General features: G+C 33.0%; 1 protein-coding gene across 4 annotated transcripts in view; it reads left to right on the top strand.

Moving 5' to 3' along the window:
* Positions 1–24,936, top strand: part of LOC132734432 (zinc finger protein 608-like) — a 42,612-nt gene that overhangs the window by 12,233 nt on the left and 5,443 nt on the right. For all 4 annotated transcript variants that reach the window (XM_060721170.1, XM_060721172.1, XM_060721171.1 and 1 more), the window contains 2 exons: positions 971–1,058; positions 10,966–14,438. In XM_060721170.1, the coding sequence (XP_060577153.1) occupies positions 971–1,058; positions 10,966–14,438 (3,561 nt within the window). The remainder of the gene's footprint in view (positions 1–970; positions 1,059–10,965; positions 14,439–24,936) is intronic.

Raw genomic sequence — 24,936 nt, forward strand, 5'->3', positions numbered from 1 at the left:
ATAATCTGCATATTTTTATGTAACTGATTAAAAATGGATTAATCCAAGACCCTATTTTAATTCCCTAGATTAGGATATTTGATCCCCATCTCTTGTGTAAGAAAATAAAAATGGATCTGGTATAAATGATTAGCACATAATTAATTCTTACAAGAGATTATTTCCCTACTATGCTAATTATCTAAAGGTATTACTAATTCCTGCTAACAAATGGCTGTCAACAGGGAAAATGTCATACGTACTTGACTATGTTTGACATTGGAATGTGTAATATCACCCCAGTCAGATTTATGCCCTGACATGATGTATGAAATGTTCCCTTTGATTTGTGGTTTTATGTGCCCTTCATATATTTATATTATGATTAAATAACCTCCTGAAATTAAGTGGCAGGTTTTAAGATTGGGATTTTTGCTCTCCTTAAGTATGTATATGGGATTGAATGTTTAAATGAGTGTGAAATTTTTGTCGAACCTGCTAATCTATGATGGCAATTTTTTGTGGTATTGCATATTTATATATCTATGTTATGGAGTTGATTTAGCATAGATACATGATATGAAAATTGCACATTTTTAGCAAATTATTGAAACGAAGTCGACATGAATGGCTCCAAACATGATTCAGAAGGAAATCGATGATACAATTGTCAATATAGTCAGGTTTTTATAAGATACCATTTTATGTTTAAGTACATTGAAGAAAAAAACAACACCGTCCCTGATCACAATTGAAAACCATAGAAAAACAGTTGGCAGGCTTGTAATTACTATGAAATCTGAGAAGTAATTTATGTTGGAAACATGCATTCATATGGCCACAGCTTTTGCCTGTCTGTTTTATGATAATTTAAAACAATGAGTTCATGCTGGAACATATGTGTGCATTGTGTTACGGCTTCTATTGAAGTTTAAAATGTCACGAGGGATGCTGTGATTGGGTAGTAATTACACGTACATTATAAATCTAGGTGTTCTGGTGGTCAATGTAACATGGCGTGGGAAGACCTATGTTGGAACCCTGCTTGATGCTACAAGGCACGACTGGGCACCACCAAGGTGAGATATTTTAATTGTTGTCATGGCAACCAGGATTGGTCTGTCCTTAAATTGTACAGGTTCCCATTGGACCATCCGATAATTGGAATGGTTCCCATTATGTCTACATATTGGAATAGCCAACTTGCTGCCTGGGCTGCTTTAATCTTCCTTTATATACCTGAGAAATTGCTGAAGGAGTAGCCAAAATGAATTACATGTAGTTAAATTGTAACTACCTTTGAAATTTATAAATCATATATATTAAAAAGATTTACTTTATTATTATGAAAGTGGCTTAAGGATTCTAAACACGTATTTCTGTTTTTGTACACTAATTTAGCTAAAAAGACAAAGGAAACGAAAATAATGATTTAATGGTTATTTAATCATAGGCAAATCATAAAAATTTTTTTTGCTAATATGTTTTGTTTTTTGAGAAGTATAGAATAAACAGCGATATGTCTGCCCGTTTGTATTATTAAAAGCATTCTTTCACTTCAGTAACAAATACCAGAAGGAATTATAATGGGCAGTCGTTTTGTCTGAGGAAAATAAACAGCAAACAATTAAGTGTCTGTATTATTTATTCTCTAAGTTTTCTTTGCGAACAAATAGAATATGAGCGCTATGAGCGCACACACAGGGAAAACAATATTATTGTGATAGATAATTGTACATCATGAGGTTTCTCTATCAACCTATCAAAGAAAGCAATCAGTCAAAAATAGATCATAGATGATAAGAAATTTGATAACGCTGTTTTAACGCAGTATTTTTTTTCGCCTTGCCGTGTATTGCAAACAGTGGTAATGATATAATTACAAAAGATTTAGAGTTAACGTTTTCTCTTTTAATATATAATACTGGATGTTATGTATGTATTTATGAGTTAGAAATATACGTCAGTTAAGGAAAATAAAAAAAACAACAAAGAAGTCATTATTAAGTACAATGCAAGGGCTTGGTGTGAACTTTCATGTCATTAAATAATTATGCAAGTTAAGAGCATTTCAAACTTTTCACACATTTCACAGTAAGCACTCAATTTATGATATTCGTTTAATTAATTCCATTATGCTGTTTCTAATGCAGTTAACACAATAGTGGATTATTTGTTTTTATGTTATTTAGGAAACAAGACGAGAGATGTACATGACAAACATAATTTTAAAAACGCACATGTTATAAATGAATTACTTACTGTACAAATGTGCTGTAAGGCAATCAATTACATAATGTTTGTTTGCAGTTACGCTGCGCAAACTTGTAACAGTGGTGGCTGGTTTTCTACTAAGTCTAGGTCGTAATCACATTAAAATATAAATAAAATAAAAAAGAAGAAAAAAAAAAGTCAAAATGGCAGTTCAGAATGACTTATTCAACAGTTAATTTAGTGAAGAATTAAAACTGTTCTTTTAAAGCATTGAGTAAGGGAACGGTTTTATTTTCCTAGACATTTTAAAGTGAGACACTCGAAACTGTTTTTTTATTCATAATCATGTAACGTTCATTGTGAATTTTAGGAAAGAAGGAAAATAAAAGTTTTGAGTAGAAGTCCTTTCCGTATCTGAAGTAATTGAATCATACTGAATTGTCCAACAGTCAGTCTTTATTTAGTTTCGCCTCTTCTGAAAAAGGGGAAGTGTGGCGAGAGGGTGATTTTGATACGCTGGTATAATCCCCTTATGTTTTGATAAGAAATTGTCTTTGTATGTAACTTAAGTCTCTTAACTCGCAGCTTAAAAAGAAACAATAACTCGTGTATCAGTCTATATCAGTCGTGTGATATGAAAGAGATAGGAGAATAAAAGTAATTGAGATTTTATAGTTGCTACGAATATTGTCCCGATTTTGAAATATGCTCCCGTGAATAGCTTACTGGTGACACTATGTGGTCGCATTTCACATCGCGTTAAAGTTGAATGTTATTTGATTAAGAGTGTAAACTTTAAAATGGTATTTATTGCATTAGATACCAGTTTGATTTAGATGTATTTACCTAAAATCTGCTAAATATTTTAAATCGACTTGTTCAATCTAAACCAAACCATACATAAATTTTAGGCAGATTTTCAAAATGTGTACTGATTGAGTAGTGGACATTACAGATCATGAAAAAAACAACACACATACAAAGGTGTGTAAATGTGTATCCATCTATTATTGCCGGCATATGCGGCTGATCTAGGTCTGCACTAGATGCATAGGTAGAACCAGATGCTGGCAGCAGTCTGCATGTCTACCAGTTAATAAGTAAAATGTTAATTCAAAAATCAAAAAAGATTTTCATTTAATCCAGTTTAACACAATCTTAACGCTATAAAGTGTATAAAATTTTAATTATTATTCTGAAATGAATTTTCAACTAACTAAGAAAAACAGATTTACTGTTCCCATATTGTTACCATTTTCCTATAATCAAACCAATTATGTTTGTCAAACATTTAATACATGGCTGGTTAGATGCCTAATTCATACCATCATAATATTTTTTCCACGACGTGTACATTTTGATAATTATTCGTAAAAACCGAGGGAAATGAGATTCTCTGTTTGTTCGTAAATATGTATCAAATTTAAGTTGACAAGTTTAGCGTGCCATTAAGAGTGTCTATTGATCGTGCCCAGTGTAGCGTACACCACAGATAATACAGTGTCTGCCTATTGGGGAAACGCATTCTGTATATTGGGCCTGTAACGTAGACCGATCAATAGGCAGTCCTCTCGGCAATAATTGTCTAAATCAATTTTTTCTACTCATGATAGTGGCCGTTGTGTCCCGAGATGTGACAAGTTTCTCATTGGGAGACGTATTATTTTTGTTATGAGATTTGAATTAAGAATTAAGAAAAAGGCGAATTTCTATAATTAAGAAAAGAATGATGTATGCGTTGAAGAAATTAGAGGGAGAATGGTAGGGTAATTTGCATGCCACAGAAAATGCTTGCTTCTAATTGCTAGCTGAGAGCTTTATAATTTCATAGAACAGATATAGCTTAATACAATGTAAATTGTACATGTAATTTCAATAGTTAACGCTGAAAAGTCTTAAATATTTCAAATGTGATATAAAGTGTTAATATCTTTATAAAAAACAAAAAAACAACGATTTATGATTGGTCAAGTTAATTATTCTGGGTCTTGTGTTAAAAGTTATAAAACTTTGTCAGAGTTTGAGGTCTTTGTTTAAAAATACTGAAAAGGGAGAAAATTTTACCCAGGAAACTTGATATAAATGAGGTTAAGTAGTTTTTTTTTCTGCTTTATAAACGAGAGAAAGTTTTCAATTGTTCATCTCCAGAAAACAAAGCCAATAGCGTTGTAAATTAAGTATTTGATTTATTTAAACATTAGGCTCGTCAGCCGTATATTTCAATTAAAAAGCTGGTTGAATGATTTATCCTTTAATTTCATTACCCCCTTTTTCCATGGGAAACTTCGGAAATATTAGACAATACAATATTAGACAATACAAAACAGTTGCAATGCTGGACTCGCAAGAAGTTTCATGATGCATAATGCTTAAACTGAAAGAGATGTCGCAAAAAATAGACTTATCCCTTCTTGGTATATGGAACAGTTTATTTCCATTTTTTAAGGGATGATAAGCTTAACCTTAAATGCCATAATGTTGGGCCAATAAGATCGAAATACTGAAATTTAATAGCCAACATGAGAGAGCAATAAAAGTACATGCTGGCATGACTAGGTTAGACAAAAAGGCCAGCTTTCGGTGTAAATAAAAATTCGTTAGCCTAATACTATATGGGATCCAGATCATCTTAAATGAGATTTTTTTTTCAGCCATGAAATTGAGTAAATTTGAGAAAAAAGATGGCTGTGACATAAGGTCATCGAGAATTGTTGAAGAAAATTTCAGGATAGTAGGAAAAGTAGGCATTTTTTTGTGATTTGGAATGGGACCCTTTACTAGGCCTGTCTAAAGAAGGGAAAATTACTTGAGCTCTATTTGCCTTTAGTTCAGACAATTGAATCATAAAAGATGTCAAAAATTAGCCCTTTGCATCGCATATAATTGTACAGCGTTTGGTGATCACTAGTGCATCCAAGCTATAATTCACGGTTTTTTGTTTGATTGGTTGGGTTTTATTGTTTGACTGGTTTGCTTTGCCTTCAAGCTTCGAGAATTTATTTAAATGGCCTAGCTGAATCCCGGTTACCTCCTTTATCCACAGGAGGACATTTAATTCTTTCATGTGCGGAAGTTATTAAGTCAGCGTGTTTGATTATTTAGCAAGTCATATTAATTCAAGATTATTCGATATACAGTCTATTAACCATACACTCTCGGGATTTTCTTGTGCGTTAATAATGTATTGAAAACATTATGATATTTCAACGTAAATTTTCGTTTTTTTCAAATCTTGATAAAAATTTTGTTACCACCATTAAATTTTGTTTTAATTGATAATTGTTCAAGATTCAATAAGGATAAAAATAGCTCATTTTAAATGTACGAGGTATCGGATAATTTTAAAGATTTATGATTGAAAATTGATATAATGCGTGTAAAGTAGTGAAGATAACTTAATTAAAAAAAAGATATATGATCAAAATTTGATATAACACATGATTGTGGAAAGGTGAATATAATTTAATTGGGAAAAAAAACCCATCAAATGTTGTTTTAGTGGAAAATGTATCTCTTGCAAAATGATAGATTTGACATTGATGCTTTTAGTAACAATTATGTGTCCTGCTGAAAATTGTTTCAAAAAAAAGGGGTTAAATATTTAAGCTTTATATAGTTTATAATATTGACAATATTATGTATTTCACACCAGTATCAGACCAAGAATTTTAAATTTCAGGCCAGGAATTATGAAAGTCAGGCTTGGAAATGTGTCGGTGTAATTGGTTAAAATTTAACACATTCGGCTTTAATTTTTTCCGACATTATTAAACAATTTTAATAATAAAATAAATTGAAGGGTGAAAAAATGAATTGTACATAAATGTGGTCCTATTGAGTGTTACTAAGTACAGTGGCAAAAAAAGAATTTAATTTAATTTCAGGCTTCATTTTCAAAACAAGATCATTTTTGTCGAGGAGTTGAACTAACCTCTACATTACAAAGTTGTGTATATACAATACAGGAGTTTATTGAAGATAATTTACCATTATAATGTAACTTTATCTCTGTGGTATTATACTGTATACAGAGGAAATGAGATTACATTGTTAACAATCAACAAAAGGCCGATTGCCGTAGGCTAGTATGATAAGTGTTCCCCCACACAATAGCATTAATTAAGTAGTGTGCGAAATAAATCAATTTGATAATATTATTGTTTTTGATAGCGCGCACATGATCTGCACTAAACATTATTCCGTTTTTTGTTTTTTTTTCCACTATATTTTTTTTTAATTTTTAGTTCGAACATTACATAATTATAGTCATTTATTTGATATGATAGCTAGCTTTTTAATATTCATTATATAAGGAACAGTATAAATATTTAGTTCGAGCGTAATTCCATGTAATTTTCTGCGGAAAAGATTGTTAATATGTTTCAATAGTAAGTACTTTAAACCAGCCACTTAAATCCCCCAAGAAAAGATTGCACGTAAATTAAACAAGTTGTATATTAAATTGTATGTCATTATATTCTTCATAAATGCGGTTTATTTTTTGCTCGGCACATTTGTTTAGAAATTGCCTTGCATTAAGTTAACGTTAAAAGACATGGCTCTCACAGATCTCTTTAATTGAAACAATTAATTAAACATCTTCACGCTGAAGTGCATAATTAACATAAATATATAAATCACCCAACAAATTTGTCCCATCATTGTGTTAGTAATAATTAATTATGTGACATGGAAGTTAATACAAACTATGCTTATAGTAATATACTGTATAAATATTAATTAAAGTAAAAGAAAAAAAAATTCAGGTTTGTACATTAAGTGTAATAAATTGTTAAACAAGAGCCTTATAAAAGTAATGATTTATTTAAAACATTCCCGATTGCTTTAAGGCGTTAATGCTTAAGTAATTTATTAATGCGCTGCTCCAGTGCACAGAGTCACGATTTTGATAATGTGGTTCGTAATTTGCGTTTTACGTAGATGTTTTGTATGAGTGTGAACGGATAATGTTACATGAATACAGGGTTGGTTTGATTCCGTTTGAAGTTGTATGTTAACATAAAGATCGCGATCTCTTAGATAGATTAGTAAAACATGGCTATATAGTCGAGTCAAGGTTACAGTCGAGGTTACGAGCGTTGATATTTATACATGATGCCAATGACTTTCAATGGAGGAAGGCATTAAGTGATAATGCAGCGTGAAAGGAAATGACTTTTTTATTCATTGAGGACAAATATGAATCAATATTATAAAAGGAAGCACTTGAATGTAATGTTTAACCCATTATATAACCTGATAAAATAGAAAGTTACAGGTGAGCCTTTACAGTATACTACAAGTATAGAGTCTGAGGCTAGTCTGCGCAGACCATACCCTATTGGCTGACAGTATAACTTACTTTAATTTTTAATCTTGATGTTCCCAAGTATTAGGGTTCTTAAAATAATAATTTTAAGCTCGATTTTAAAGAACGTTCATACAACAATAATCTCCTCACCCATGCACACCACACACACACCCACACACACTCCATTCTATCCCATAATTTTTAAGTTCATTAATTCAGTGCATAATTATCAATAAAAAATTAGTCTTAATAATGATCTAAGCAAGAAAACAGATTAATCATTAATTATGTAACACCATTAATTTTGATATATTTTAATTTTAATGCTTTTTGTATTATATAGGAAATCATATAGGAAATCATTAAGTTCATTAATAAATCTGGAATTGTGACGATCCATGGAGAGCAATAAAAAAGAAGCACACATGAATATTATATTTTAATGTAGATCTTTTTATTATTGGAAAATGTTTTATACATCAATAATTAATGTGTAGAGTATGGTAATTTTTCGAACACCATTTTAATTTGACGTAGATACATATAGTTACATGTTCCTACGTGCACATTCGGTGAAAGATAAATTATTTCATAAACCTTGGTAATGTAAGTATGGACATACTGGTGAACTGTCAAGCTGTTAGCGATTTAGATAGGGCAAGTTTTTCATTCCCGCATTTGTAAAATTTAGCATGAATCATTATTTATTCAAGCATATTTTTATCTTGTTTATCTGCCACATCAAGGCAGAGATTAATTTCTGTTTTACAAGTGCAAAAAAAAATCCACTGTAATAAAGTTTATGTGAAGAATTTCGTCTGGTTTGCTTTGTTAGAGAAATTTGTTAAGAGCGAGTTTTCGTATAATCTTAAGTTAAACAGCTTGCCTAGTGTTTTGTAAATGCGAAATGTGTTTTATGTAAATTAAGGCAGGCGCTGCATTTAGATGCAGATTTGTGGATAAAAAGGAGAGAGAGTGTGTGTAGGGAGAATGTCTCTATGCTAGATTGATATCTTGATATTCATAAAACCAAAAAAGAAAATTAAACAAAAATGTTTTTGATATTCATAAAACCAAAATGAAAAATCTCATTTGTATATTTAATGTAATAATGTTTATTTTGACATTGTATACATTAATTTGGATCATTTTTTTAAGATACAAAATTTAAAGCTCACAATTATAAATGTGTCACATGGCTGTAGATTGACAAGTTTAAATGCCATTATACATGTATAATATTGTAGCGGTCTAAGTAGTTTTGAAACCCTTTAACCCCCAGCTTTTAAAGGCGTTAATAGCATTATTAAGGTTCTGGGCTCAGATTTTAATCATCTAAAATAAGAGTTGTATTTTTATCAGTCATTAAAATACTTTCTAAAGCGCGAGATGAAATTAATCTTTTATTTGAGAATTTATTATTCTGGCAAATATGAACTCCACCCCAATTTCTATTACCAATTTAGTTGTAGATTCATATTTAACATTATCTATAAAAGATTGGCTTTTTTTTCCCTCAAATTTTGACAAACTTCTGGAGTATTCTGCGATGATGATATGTATTTTCATTCTTTAGACTGCACGCAGGAAAGAAAACATCAATTTCCTTGACATGATATAAGTTGTTATAGATAAAATAAATTGTTTGCAGACAGTAATGTGTCTGTCATGAAGTGTTTTTAGGTAGGGAGATATAGAAAACAGAGTGTCTGGTGTGGCGTATTATAAATATATTGAAAACTCCTTAATTTGATACACTTGTCTGGTCTTTTATTATGATTCGAACATGCGATGTGTTTCTAGCACGAAATATTGCGAAACGCTGCACACGCAAAAAAGAGTCGAAGTGCATTATTTAGATTTCATGTAACAAATTGGAAAAAGTATCTGGTTGGAAATGATATCTATGGAAATATAGCTTTTAGCCGAACATAATGATTAATTACATTTAGATGAATAATGAAACTGAAATTATGATATGATATGTGCCAAGGAATTCTTTACAAATTGAATGAAAGTTCTATTAATAGTAATCTTATTATCCTTGGCAATTAAGTTATTTTGCATGTTCGCTGTTAGTTAATTGATGAAATATAATTAAGTCCACATTTACAATGTAACGTTCAAATTAAGGAAATTGAGGAATTATTACCTTCTCCGTGTGGTATTTATTCAGTTAAATGCAAAAAAAAAATTGATATGAATAATGGATTCGCTGATATAATTTAAACATTATAGCACATATTATAGATAAATTGACATTATAAATACGGTATGCTATGTAAGTATGATAAGTATCAGTGCAGAATAAACCTAAGCCAAAAAAAATTATGCTAACCATACTAGTACTGGGTGTAGTTATCTAAAATAGATCATGACTGTCCCGTACATTGAGAAAACTCTGATTTTGATAACCAAAATTCAAAGTCGTTTTAAATTAATTCATTGTTAAAAACATATAACATAACCGCTTTTGTAACTGAACAGAAATTTAAGATTCAAAGCATTTCTTCATTTAAAGTTGTACTCTTGCTTGTATTCTATAACCTTTTCTCATGGAGAAAACCTGCTTTATCTAAAGCTGGTACTTAAAACATGGTATATTAAATCTTGAATGACTTCTGCAGCTCTCATAAATCAATGATTTATGTAAAAAGCTGTTGTAATGAAATGGTGGCAAAAAAAGTCCATTTTGTTTTACATTTTTCCAGTTGATATTTTTTTCTTGGTGAAAAAACCTAGCTTTTTGAAAGCTTCTGTCCCAGGCTGCAGCATGTCTCAAGTCATATCTTTTATGTTAAGCCAATAATAATTGACATTGATACTTAGATTCTGGTTCAGACATTTGTCTGCAGTATGTGTAGACACTTATATTGGTTATTTTAATTGCAATCTAGATAGAATATTTCCCCTGAAAGATGCATAAATGCAATCACCATGTCTGGACAATATGCGAAAAAGATTTGTAATTCATTTTATCTGGGTTTTTTTCTTGTTTTTTTCCCTGCTTTTTTTTCATTGTCAATCTGTCTCCAAACTGGTGGGAAAATAGAAGAAAAAAATATCAAGAAGGAACTAAAGAGACAGTGTGACTGTTTAGTTCACTCTGTAGATGACCTTTCCATTAACATTCTGAGAAAAGTTTTTTTTCGTTAGTGACATAACCATGTGGATAATTATATTGAATTGGTCAACTTGTCAGATGAACAGTTGCAGTATTAGAAATGTGTCTGCTTCCTATAATAGTAACAGTTATCTAAATGATTTCATATTTCTATAGAAGCTTTCAGCCAGATGAAAAAAAAAATTAATTTTGCATTATGAAATATTTGTTCATTTTAGGAAAATAATGTCTAAATTAGTATACGTTATGTGATAAGACTTATTGATGTTATGGTTGATTACTGTCTCAGATCATGTGGCTTAAGTTTGTAACCAGTTGGTTCTCTATATATTTCCAGGTTCAACTGTGATTCACCGACAATCGAGTTTGAATCAAGGACTCCTAAAGGTCGAGGTAAAAGGCGCGGGGCAGCTAATACCCCAGTTCAGGACACAAGAACATTGAGAAAAGGTAGAAGAGGCAGTAATGTACAGACATTCACTGCACCACCAAGTCCGGCAAAGTCGGATATATCAGTGGGCGGAGTTAAGAGAAAGGGCCGCCCACAAGACATTGACTTATCCGCTGCTGAGCAGCGATGTTCGAAAAGAAGTAGGTCAGGCTCTCAGGCACCTACGCCAAATATTGAAACACCCCCAGCAGATACACAGGGCTATTTGGAGTGTCCCGAGGCCAACTGCAATAAAAAATATAAAAATGCTAATGGACTCCGTTATCATCAGTCACATGCTCACTCTGGGTTTAACTCAAGCAATTCAGTAGATGATATCAAAGAGGAAATGGACACTGAAGATATACCACTTAGTGTTGTTAAAAACTCTGTAAGAAAAGAGAAAGAGGCTAAGAAGGAAAATAATGCAAGCAAGAAGGAAACAAATAAAGAAAATGGACAAGTTTCAGATAAAACAAAGTCTGATAAAGTGGAAAACGCGGTGAAAAAAGGTGAAAAAGAAGAGAGTAATGTTGACAATAAGGATACAGGAAATAAAAGTGATTCTAAATGTGATAACTCAAATAATAACTCAAAGAAGAAAGAGAACAATTCAAATAATAAAGTACCAGTGACCCAAAGTAATGGTAAAACTTCTGGTCCACAGAGTAGTATTTCTAAATCGAACAGTAGTAGTAATATAACGGCTAATGTTACAGTTTCTAGTCAAGTAACGTCTAACTCAGTGCAAGCTATACCTAGTCAAACATCAGCTTTATCTCCGACAGCATCCACTATGACCACATCAGTCGTTCAGTCTGTGTCTCAGGGCGAGAAAAATGACTCGAAACTTGTAGATATCAAACCGAAAATAGCGCCCGATACTCGTGTAACTAAAGCAAATAGGCCTATTGTTCCAGCACCAAGTCATACCGTGCTGTCAAATGTTCAAGTGACTCATTCAAACATGTCACCAGTGATGTCACATACGCAGGTGTCACCTCAGTTGAAACCTATTCAGCCTAAGCCGACGATTATGGGAGAACCACAAAACATCAATCCAGTTCTTGCCGATTTGAATAAAGATAGAAAAAAGTTACAAAAGAAGAAAAATAAAGAAGGTTCAGGAAATGGTAATAGTCAAAGTAAACCTGAACAGCCTACTATTAAAATTGAACGAACTGGCGTTATAAAAACAAATCCCATGCCAAATAATAGGCAGCAGTCTGATCAAGGTAAACGAGAGGGCGGTGGACATAAAGATCATTCGCGACCTGGCATGGGAGACATACCTAGATCTCATTCTCTAACACCACATCAGCATAAAGGTGTTGATCTCACACATTCCAGAGGTGGTCAGAACCCCAACCTTCTGAAAGTTGGTTCACCACTTCAAGTGAACACTCCAGATAATCATAAAGGTGCATTGAACGATGACGTCCAAAGTCCGGCATATTCTGATATATCTGATGCAAACGAGTCCGCTTCACCAGCAGCTCCTTCTGACACAAGTCCACAGAAACATAAGGAAGACTCTAGTAATGCCAACAAGAAAGAGGAAAAGCGAGAGGCAACCCCACCTCAGCAAACAGAGGGTCAGATGGTACCTCCCTATGGGATGTACTCGTACTATGCCCATTCTCCATACAGAATGAATGAAATGTCACCAGGTCAGAAAAGCACTGGCTCAAATAGTGGAACCCCAGCACAGGGAAGTCAGGCGAATCAAGACATGAATAAAAATCCTCAAAATACTGAAAAGAAAATTCCAGAAAATCAGCCTAAAGTTGAAAAGAAGCCTGAAGAAAAAGAAGGAAATGGACCAAGACCGAAAGGCCCCATGCCTCCAATGTCTGGTCCCCCTCCTAATAATCTTTCATCACAGCAGTACCATGAATACCAGATGCACCAAATGTATTTATTTCAGTCTTTACCCCAGCATGTGCAATATCAGTACATGGTAAATGGCATGTACCCTATGGACTCTGGTAATTACATGAGGCAAATGATGGAAGATCCCCAGCGTAGGGCACAAGGAGGTGATCCATGCAGGCCAGACAGAGAAGGTGGACCGGGACCAGATAGAGACTTTAACAGGGGACCAGATGCAAAAGGGTCATCTAATGTGGGGCCTATGTTAAGTAAAAAGGATGACAATAGTTTGCAGAAATCTATGATTTCACCTGTACAAAATCAGAATGCTGAAAGAAATGAAAATATAAAAAGTGAAGAAAAAGTTTCAGGTATGAAATCAGATCAGTCATTCAGAGATAAGCAGAATGAAACGCATCAGATTCTGAAAGAGAATATTGACTTGAAGAATGAAATGGATAAGAATAGGCATGATTATGAAAGGTTCAAAAAGCAGCAGGATGAGGAGAGAAGAAGGCATCAAATGTATCAAGAACAAAAAATGATAGAGGAAAGAAAGAAAATGGAATTAGCAAGAAAAAGTGCAGGTAGGCCAGAAAATTTAACGTCGAAGGCTCCCGGCACTAAACCGATTATTGAACATAACCCAAGGAGTATGTCGTCGGGTCTCCGTGCTAGTGTGGAATTACAAAGTGCAAATATGAGGGATAGAGATAATAGTGTTAAACGTGATTCGAACGGTAATGAATCTAAGTTGAGAGAGGTTAGGGATACACATGTGAGGGATTTAAGTGCTAATAAGTATTCTGATTCAGGGAAATCTGTAGATGAGAAGTCTCGGACACCTATACCAGACAAACACCGGTCTGAAACTCCGACTAGGAACCCAGAAACGCCTAAACAAAGGCCTGGTGGAAGTAGTTCGAAATCAGGCAGTCCGATGACCTCGTCTAGTTCAAGTTTACCAGGTTCTCCGTCATATAATCAGTATGTGAACACCTATCCATATATGCAGCATCCCAATTATATTGGAATGGACCCATCTCATCCAATGTATAGAAATCATAGTGTTAATCCAGCGCTTGTAAGTGCATATCCGGGCAATTCATATATTCATCCCTCACAAATGGGATATAGACCCCCTGGGGACGATGAAAAAGAAAAAGTAAGTGCTCAAAAGTCAGGTCCTGTTTCAAGTGAAAGTGACCTGAAAAAAGGTGATAGTGGCCATGGACCATATTATAGTAATGTGCATAAAATCCATGAACTGTCAGAAAAAGGGCAGCCCAAGTCTCGGAATTCTTCTCCGGGACCGGTCAAACCGACAGATATTTCTACAAGTACATATGATAAACATAGGGATTTTACGAATTCACCGCCACCTCAGAGACATGTGCATACACACCATCACACTCATGTGCTGCAGCCAGGCCCGGGCCTTCCAGTTCAGGCAGGGCCTCCTTTACAAGGACCACCAGGGTTCTCCCCAGTTTATGATACATATAGTGGTAAGTAAATGATATGTAGCGGTTGTTTTTTAAATGATTCCTGATATGAGGCTGTTAAATGCAATTTATAAATAATGTTTCGACCCATAATGTTTTCTTTGTAAAATGTCATTATCATTAAATTTGTTTAAGCCTAACGTAAATGTTAGAAAAACTCATTTAAATGGAAGCAAGAACAATTAAATTAGTGAAAATGGATAAGAAACATTTTTATTTGTTTCTAAATTTGTGAGTTTTGATTTCATTTAGCTTAATGATGTTATAAAATTTAAATAGATTGTGTATTATGCAAACAATTAGGTGAAAGCAAAAATTAAGAACAAAAAAAGCATTTGTTATACCAGCAATGATTGATAACATAGTAATAAGGTTTGTTGGGGATTTATGTATCAAATCTGTTGTATTAAGCCGAAAGTGATATGTCTTTGACACAAGTATAGAGCCAAGTTAGCCTGCACATCCTTGCAGTCTTACTAGGCACTATACTTTTGGTACGTCAATTTTGTATTTTGAAATTGGAAGTTTCGAACATAGCTGATCAAGGGGTAATGGTTGAATCGTTTAAGTTTTTCTTTAAATGTATTTGCTTTTATGTTTAGTTTGTTCGATATTGGAATGGAAAAGTATTGTAATAATGTAAATGCCTATTTGATTATATTGGAATATGTTAAAAGTGCTTCAGTCAAGTTTTATTATGAATAATAAGAACTGTTTCTCTGAATAGCGAGGCTTTAAAAGCTGCTTTTAAGAGTATTTTATGTAGCGTATTCTCAAAATTTATCATTGTTACAACTGTATAATATTTCAATTTATATTGAACCAATTCATAATCTCTTGTCAGAAAATGTAGAAGAGAGAAATAATCAATAGATTGCAGCGGGACTGAAATGGGCTTTTTATGAGAAAATTTGTAGTTCGCCTCATATTTAATATTAATTTTCTGCCGTTCATTTTGTGTTTACAGAATGGCAGGTTTGACATTTTAGCCAAATCTGTTGTGATATGCATTCTTTTGTCGGCAAAATATTTTGTCGTTTTGTGATATTTAAATAAAACTTGCTACATGCTAGTTTATTCTGGTTTTGAATTTTGCTTTATAAAATAACCATGTAAAGAAGACCATTCTTAAAGTAGGCGACTTCATTTTTATTGTTGGTCGTTTTTTTTTATTTGAGAAAGTTTCATTGAATTGAAAACATCTTTGCCGAGGTTACATTGATTTGGTTAACGATATCATGAAAAAGCGAGTTCAACGTGACTCATTATTTTGTCAAAGCTTCGCTCGCTTTTAACCGCAACATGAATATAATTTTGATAAAAATCTCGTTACCACTTTAAAAGGTTGACATTCATTTCGAAAACTCGGTTTTCAATATCGAGGACTTGTAATTTACGCAAAACACCTTCTCGAATTCAATGACATTTGAAGATAAGCTTTTCAAATTTGTATGTAAGGATATCCCTTTCATATTTCGGATATTAGCGTCAAGACTTCATTTGATTGTTTAGACGTAAATCGAGAGCAGATAGTAATTAATTTGAAAATTTATGGAGCGTCTCGTGTTCAATTATATTGTAATATTACGCTTTATCATTTACTGTCTTATTTCAATTAATTTTTCATGAAGCAAAACTCCTATTATGATTGACTTATAAATAACAAATCTTTATTAAATGATCTATAGTTATAAAGTTTAATGGAATGCACTTGGCAGTTAAAGCTTTCATTGTAAATGATATCATGTAAGAGATTGAAGTGAATGAAATAATTAACAACAGCCTTTTCATGGGTCATTATAAGTGAGGTAAAATGTATTGCATTGCAATGAAGTAATTTGATTTTTGTTCATTTCAAAATTTTGATTTCAAACAGATTTTAAAAGCTGGCATATAAAAAAAATACTTCGATGAAACAACATAATTTTATTTATGCTATATAAGATTATGTATAATATATAAGGTATATATACTGACGTATATGTATTTATGTGATCATATATGACTATTGTTTATAAATATAAAGTCCCAGAGATATATTGATTGCTGATACATTTACAAATTACATGGGCTGTCTACTGTATTAAATACATCTTGTTACCGAAGTCCATATGGAATTTTATAAAGGATTTGTTTTGGAGTTGAAGAAGTACGTTTTTGTAATGCATTCTCTTCGTAAAAAGCACCACTTGTTATAAAATTGTATTACACAATTGTATGTATCTTTACGGGCCAACGGAAAAATAAATCATGTAATTGTATATGTAATAAAATAGAGTGGCATTTATTTGGCAGTTAAATTGGGTCCTTTTCATCTAGTGTTGTCATACTTTCCTAGAGTGATTTCTTTAGTAGGCAATCATTTATCATCGTTGGTGTGGGGCATAGATTTACATGTACCCTGTGAACTAAATGTTATTTTTTGCGTATTGATTTACAGTTGACACTCTTCGTCTACAGTAACGCATTTATATACATACTATGTAAACGATGCAAAAAATGTAAATTTTGCGTTTTATTTTGGCGTGTGATTGAATTGATGTTGTATCACTTTTATTCGGAAATAAATTTTGAGCGTTTTTTTTTTTTTTGCTTATCCCATTTTAAGTTGTTGCTTTTTTATGTCCTAATATATTTAATGTGACACTTTATCATTGACAACATTGTTGACATAAACGATGCAAATAATGCATTTTGCGATAAAAGCTTGTATTGATTATGACAGAAATAAATTAAATATCATCAACACTTGATTCTTTGTTAATGAATGGCTATTAGGACCAAGTAATTATTTGTATTGTTTGCTGGCCAGAAATCATTTTGTTTGCTGCGGACCGTTTAACACCCAGCATAGGGATGGAGGGTCATTTGTAATATTTATGGCTGACAGATGATGAATTATAATCTTGACAGACACAATATTCACACAAGGACAGTTGACTGTTGATCTCATGGGGTCGCCAGGCGACAGAAGGTCACACTGTTACTAAAGGGAATTAATCAGACACTTGCCAATAGAAAGCAGCTAATCTGTTGACTAATCACATTGTATGAATTAAGGAGGTGAACCTTGTATTAGATTAGGGTGTTGTGTCCTCTGGTGTTTCATGGAATCATGCATTCAAATTTTATATTAATGCAAGCTAGGGGCATAAATTGTATTGATCATGAATTTTAACTATTACTGGGTGAAAGAGAAACTTTAAACAGCCCGATTAAATGTTTTATAATTAATGATAAAGTACTAAATTTAGACTGACAATTAAGAGCGTAAAGTTTCAAACGACTATACTCGGTCTGTATTTAAGTACATTTTGTTAGGGTACATTTGTTATTCTATTTTCTTGTTGAAATCCCTTACAAGTTTTGAATGGTCTCTTCCAAATTTCTTGGCGAATCCATTACACAATATTCAGCAGGTTAAGTGTTAGAATATGTAACAGCACTCACTGCAAATTAGGTACTGCAGATCTGCAATGAATATTTTTATATGTTTAATGGGAGGAAAATGTTGAAAGTGTGTTAAGTGTTTTAAGATTTAGGAAGAGTCTTTATAAATATACTCTTTTGGGTGATAAGGGCCCTAAAACACCCAGCAATAATTGCTGTTCTTAATGCTGGAATTAAATCAGAAACTTCAAAGCTTAGGGGTCAGTTTCATGGATGATAAAAAGTGACTTGTAATGAAGATTTGTAATATTGTTTTTAAACAGGAAGTGGGAGTGTCAAATAGTGTTGCATTATGGGTCAGAGGGTCAGATGGGATAATTTAAGGCAGTATGATTTTCCTTTCATTCTGTTTCATGAAAATCCTCAATCAGAGCAATTTTGTGATGAAAAGTGATATGTACTGAGAAAACATAAAACCGGAGAAAACATAAAACCGATTCAGAAGGAAACTTGGCAGGAAATGAGTGTAATGATTTATACAAAGAATGAAGGTTCCCCATTGGCTTGAGTTTCTGAAATTCATTAAATACATTTATATATAATAATCATTCTGTATATTGTAATTTAATTCGCTGCGGAAATAAAATGGTTGTCGTTAAAAGATAATTATCACCATAAACTTAAGTTTAGATTACTTTAATGTAAAAAAAACTCCGGCATTTCTTTTAAACCTCCCCTCGTTTCTTTCATATTTGATTTCTAGAAGAGGGGGAAAAAAAAGCAAGACTTTTTTTCTTCCCTGCATCGTAAATCACTTATGATAAAGCGTTATGAATAGAGTTACAAAAAAATTGTACCAAAAAACCATACATGTGTTTTTGTAATGCTTTGTGAAGGAAGCGAGTAAATAGAAACATATATGTGAATTAAACTGCCAGTCAAGTTTTTTTGCTTGCACGCATTTCAAAGATTTTTTTTTTTTCGTATTCACTATTTCAGAAACCTGTCAGCCATATTAATGCGGTTTATTTTGAAATTTTATTATCACCCATGATCTTTTTAATACAAAAGTTTTCTCTGTATTCTAAATAAGTAGGCAGGACTTGAGCATCTCTTTTTATCTTTTAATAAGAAATTGATTTAACCCAGTTGTCATTATATAGCCAACAGCAGATATTCTTTTTTCTCTCTCTACGCTGTTTGATGTTTGTGTCTTTAAAGTCAATGTGCGATATTGAATTTTTCCCCATGAGGAATTAGGCTCGGTGACTGTTGAACAGACTGATTTTTTTTTTCCGAGGAAGTACACAATAAAACCTGTCTGTATATAACAACTAAGATTAATATACTCTTTACATGACATCTTTATTGAGTAGGCAACAGAATGAAGAAGTCTAATAAAAAGAATGGTTAAAATGGAAAAGATGTAAATTTCATGGTTCGGAAAAACTGAAAACGATAATTGCATTATTTTCATAACTCCAACACCATGGCTGTATAAATATAACAATGTTAATAATAATTAATTGGTTATTTACCATATCATTTGATGGCCGTCATGGGACATGTACAATGTACTATAAAACACATTCCATTGAATGGCAGGGTCATTTATATTGACCAGGACCGGTTTACTGTACTGCTGCTTTTTAAGAAGCTTATGGTAAAATCTTGACATTCTCCAGTTTATTTCATTTCTACTCTTGATGTTATCGGTTTGGTAAATTTATGTTAGAGGCGGAAAAAAACTAAACTTCAAGATGATTCAGTTGGGCTGTAATCGGAGAATAGCTGTTTTTCGAAAGATATCTAGGGTTTTGATACTCAAGATAATAACACTCGGAAAAAATTTTAAATCAAAAGGGAACTAGACTACTTCTGACTATTCAATTCCGCTCCAGTTTAAAATATACCGCTATGATAGGACACGAATTTCTTAAAGTTGCAAAAAAGTTATAGCTGGACAGATGCCATGACACTTTGATCGAAGCCTAGCAGTGTCGGTATATAACTTCAAAACCTAGGCAGGAGAAATGAGAGAAAGGTTTATATTGATTGACAATATAGTGAAATGGATTAGCTGTAGAGATGATAGCCATTTGCATTATTGATGGATATTGCTTCTCGGGGATCAATTGTTCTTTGGCAAACAGAATTTTCTGTCATTCCCCTTGTACATTTGATTATGAATCTCCATGCATATCTCCTTATGGTGTTGCGTTTGATAAGGATATATTATATTATGATATTGATAACAGACTTTGGAGGCTTGAAGATCTCAAGCTGATTGATATATTTTGATATTTAATATAAGCAAAATTCGCCTTAATACGCCTTTATCAAAATATCACAAATTTTTGTAAAATATCAAATTCCTATAAAACCACATTCTGTCATTCTTAGATTTATTAAATATCACATCAATCATGTTTTGGCTGGTACAGTGGTACTGAGGTAATGATTAAGAACTTTGGGGAATGATTTAGCATTTAAAGTTTAAATCCCTATGGATGATAAAAAATTGACGCAGTCATGTATGAAATCTGGCAATTATGGCCAAACGCACAGCCAGAAAGCACTACTTATATGCAGATGGCCTGCCAAATTCAGCATCTCTGAACTTCTCAATGAACATTTCTAAAACTATAAATGGCTTAAATGCAGGTACAAATTGTCCTCTACACCAACTTCGGACTAGAATTTTCTTATTTCGAAATACATTTCTTTCTCAGTTTCGATTGATCATATATATTGATATTTACTGAAATCATACTACTTTGAATCTCTTTAGTCACTATGTTTGATATCTCGCTTAAGCTACTTTTGTTTTTTGTTTTTGATAAAACAGATCTCGAAATAAAGATTGAAATTTAATGACATAATAAATAATGTTTTTGCATGATCTATCGCTTCTTGAGTAAGGGATGCCAAGTTTCTTTCCTCTGAAATGTTGATAATCATCGGGCAACAGAAGAGAACAATCTCGATATGAGCCGCGTCATGACAAAACCAACGTAATGCGTTTGCGACCAGCATGGATCCAGACCAGCCTGCGCATCCGCGCAGTCTGATCAGGATCCATGCTGATCGCTTACAAACACTATTACAAGTAGAAAAACTAATAGCGAACAGCATGGATCCTGATCAGACTGCGCGGATGCGCAGGCTGGTCTGGATCCATGCTGGTCGCAAACCCATTTTGTTGGTTTTGTCATGACACGGCTTATATGATGAACATGGTATATATAAACATAAACATGGTATATATAAACAGTTAACCATGTTATATACCATTCCTTGAATTGTTTTGTACACTGTGTTCGTATCTTTAAATAGTATTTCACCGGAAATTCTTATTTTCTAGCCGGATCATATGGATCATTCGGAGAAACCGAAATGATGCAGTGAAGTTTCCAATGTCTAAATTTTTCTCCGAGACTTTCTTATTTTCTCCTTGGATCTCTTACTGTGTTGTTAAGATTAGGCTCTTGTTTACCTAAGCTATAATCATTAACTTGGAGTGTTAATCATGGTGATACTGAGGTTGCACGAAATCTACAGGGCCCTGGCATCGATTCAAGTCTATGGTAGATGCGATTCTGGCAAGTTAGAGAATTCTTGAAGAATACCAGATATTGTAATGTTAACAGGAGTTAACCTTTTGCCTATCAGCCTGTTTGACAGAAACAATTTTCCCCGAGTACAAGATTGAAGAGTAGTGCGGTTAACAAATCAATTTAGAGTTATGAACATTAAGATGCCAGCGTTAGTTTGATAAAGGTTTTTTTCCCTCATATCCTCTGCCATACACTGATCTCTTTATTTGTATTATTTTTTCTAGAGAAAACATTTGTTGAATTTGTTAATGTATTGGAACACTGACAATTTGCTGGTAATCTTTCATTTAGCGTGTTTTTATGTCATTGTTGTATTGAACTCCTCGGAATATAATTATAATTTTTTACACTCTCAGAAACGATGAGCTGTCATTTTGTTGCTGTTAGAAATAGACATATACCAATTTAATGCTGCAGAAAAATTACGTTGAACAAGATTGATATAACGCATAAGGAATGGGATAAATCAATACGTTAGAAAGTAAAAATATTAATAAAAGTCTGAAAGACTAGAGTTTTTATAACACTAGGTCTCATGTTTATTCATTACCACCTACTTACTTGAAGTATTTTTGTCTCATTTGTAACATACATGGGCGTGGTAGTGATAAAACTGTACTTTGGTTGGTCTCTGTGGCGAAATTGTTAACGTTCCTGTCTTCAAATCACTTGTCCTTGAGCGATGTGGGTTTGAATCTTAACTGAATTTTTTCATGTGAGAAAGCTTGCAAGCTAGGTAAAGGAAGGTCGCTGGTTATTCTCAGGTGCCTGCTCATGCCCGACGGGCACCTGAGGTTTTCCTCGACCAGTTAAGCTTTAAAGTCACTATATGACCGTCACAGTGTTGGTGTAACTTAAAAGACCAACAAAACACTATGACCATTCCAACGGAGAGTTTTCTACTTGCCCCAGGATCAAACCAGCGACCTCTGGATGACAAATTTGTTGCGCACTAGGCACATAATTATGTGTTTAATAATAACAACTATAATAAAAAACAAGTGATTTAATCTGATAATAACATGATAAATTATTTTTTCTCATTATGTCAACAATGTCATAATATTGACATATTGATATTGAGAGGAAATTATGGAGACTGCAAAAAAAAAATGTTAATATTTCAAATATTATAGTACCCTGTCTGAGAATAGATTATTTTGTGTTTCTCTGTGTTTATAGTTATTTGTCGTATAAAACTTGTTTTATTATCTATCCATTAAGGAAACAATGACAGATTTCAAAATACTGTAAAAAAAATTAAATTAGTAGAGATTCTGATATGTAAATATATATATTAGATTGCAATAATTCTGTTTTAACATGAGATACCCGAAGGTGCTATTACAAAAGCAGTGTCAAAAGCAGTCTCTGCGGCTTAAAGAGCGATAGCAAAATATGCAGGTGTACTATATTATCTTTTATCTGATGATTGACAGTTAATTCTGTGGCATTTCAAAGCTATATCAGTATCTTGTATCAAATTCTTTACCTGAGTGAAGAAATTATATTTATGTGGTCGACTTTAGACTTGTTTCTTGATATTTTGCTATTTAGCTCTCATTCTTTCTGTGTATTTGAATATTTCGCTCCCTGTACGTTTAAATAGTGTTTAATATTTGGCGGAAAAATGTTTACACTGTATTTGCATTGTTTGGTTGTCATTGAATGAAAAGTTTATGATAGTAAGATAAATATTGCTATATCAAACATTGCTTACTTTAACTTCGGCAATAATAGAAAGTTCATTTCAAAAGCCTCTTATAAGTACAATAGATGATAAAACGGCACTATTGAAGGAATAGATATGCTTTATTGATTGATATCGAATAATGACTGTGCTCAGATTCTATTTATATGATATCATGCTTTTTTCTTTTCATCGTTTATAAGAGCAGAAACTTGCACATTGTTTCATGCTCTACAGGTTCTGTGTGTTTTTTTGCCCCGTTTTTTGTTGTAAACAGAGTTTTAGCGTAACATCAATGCATTAGCGGTGTGTTTACAATGTCTCCCATATACAATGTCATGAGACAGATTTCTTCATCATTTATTGAGAAAGTGAAACATTCTTTGACAGGAAAGTGCTTACAGTCATGTGAACAATGAAATTTTTATGAAGCTCGGAATAATTCCACTTCACAATACAGCCGGAGATTTCTCTGGAAACACTCCATCAGTGTAGCTATCTAATCTGTAGAATTCACATTATGTCAAAACTACCGTGCTGGTGTCTCGGTAGAGTTCTAAAAACCAGTGTCATTATAGTGAAGGGTCCCAGGAGAAATTGTCTGAGGTTCATACATAATTCACTTTTTGAATAGTTTCTTGCCGATTCCTTTTGCTATTCATTGCCTTTGTACAGTACCAATAGAACTGTTTTCGATATCTTTACGAGAAAGACAAACGAAAATGTTTTGAAGAAGTCTTAATTGATTTGTATCATTCCTTTTCTTGAGAGCGATTACGGATTCTTTTTGTATGGCTTTGAAGTTTTACATTGTGCTTTATATGATACGGTTGTAAGTACTTGGTTGTAAGGTCCTTATTTGTAAGTTACCTCGTGCCTGAAGCACAACATCATTTGAGCCGCGTCATGACAAAACAAACATAGTGCGTTTGCGACCAGCATGGATCCAGACCAGCCTGCACATCCGCGCAGTCTGATCAGAATCCATGCTGTTTGCTTACAAACCCTATAACAAGTAGAGAAACGGATAGCGAACAGCATGGATCCTGATCAGACTGCGCGGATGCGCAGGCTGGTCTAGATCCATGCTGGTCGCAAACGCACTACGTTGGTTTTGTCATGACGCGGCTCATTTATTAAATGAAGGAATGAAACAGCCTGTAACTAGTTATATACTTCCTGTAGATTTTTAGACATTTTCTTTTGAAGCCTAATGAGGCAAATTTATGAAATCTGAAATATGCTGACTGTACCAAAGTCTCCCAGTTGATAAGGCAAACATTTTTTGCCACAAAAGTTCTTTACAGGATGAATAAATGTATAAGTTGTCTTAAAATTGTTGAAGAAATTACACAAATACTTAGTAACTTACAAGTAAAAGTACAGGTCAACACTGAGGTTAGATTTTGGCTATATTAGTTTTATAACCTTCATTAGGATTAAAAAACCAGGAGGTGTCAAAAAGCAATGTTTCATAGGTTCAATATGTAGCAATAGCACATTAAACTTTACATCAGGAATTGAAAGAACCTTTTAAAAGTGTTTACTGAAAATGTAATTTCTATTGTTTACAGAAAATGTAATTTCTATAAAATTCGAAGAAAATCTATTAATATTTTGATAAATTCATTACGAGAGAATTGATTCGGTTCATTTTTTATTGCTTTCTTTATTTGATCAGGCATTGTTTCCGAATGGTGAAATATTTGCGGAAGTTAATGATCACCTTGCATGTCATGCATCTTTAATGCTGCTTGTAATTACGTTAATGAGTCCAAATTGCCAGGTTTGCTGAAAGTGTTGA

Source organism: Ruditapes philippinarum, unplaced genomic scaffold (genome assembly GCF_026571515.1).
Source record: "Ruditapes philippinarum isolate M1 unplaced genomic scaffold, ASM2657151v2 ctg1558_1_1_1_1, whole genome shotgun sequence".
In the NCBI taxonomy this organism is placed as follows: Eukaryota; Metazoa; Mollusca; class Bivalvia; order Venerida; family Veneridae; genus Ruditapes; species Ruditapes philippinarum.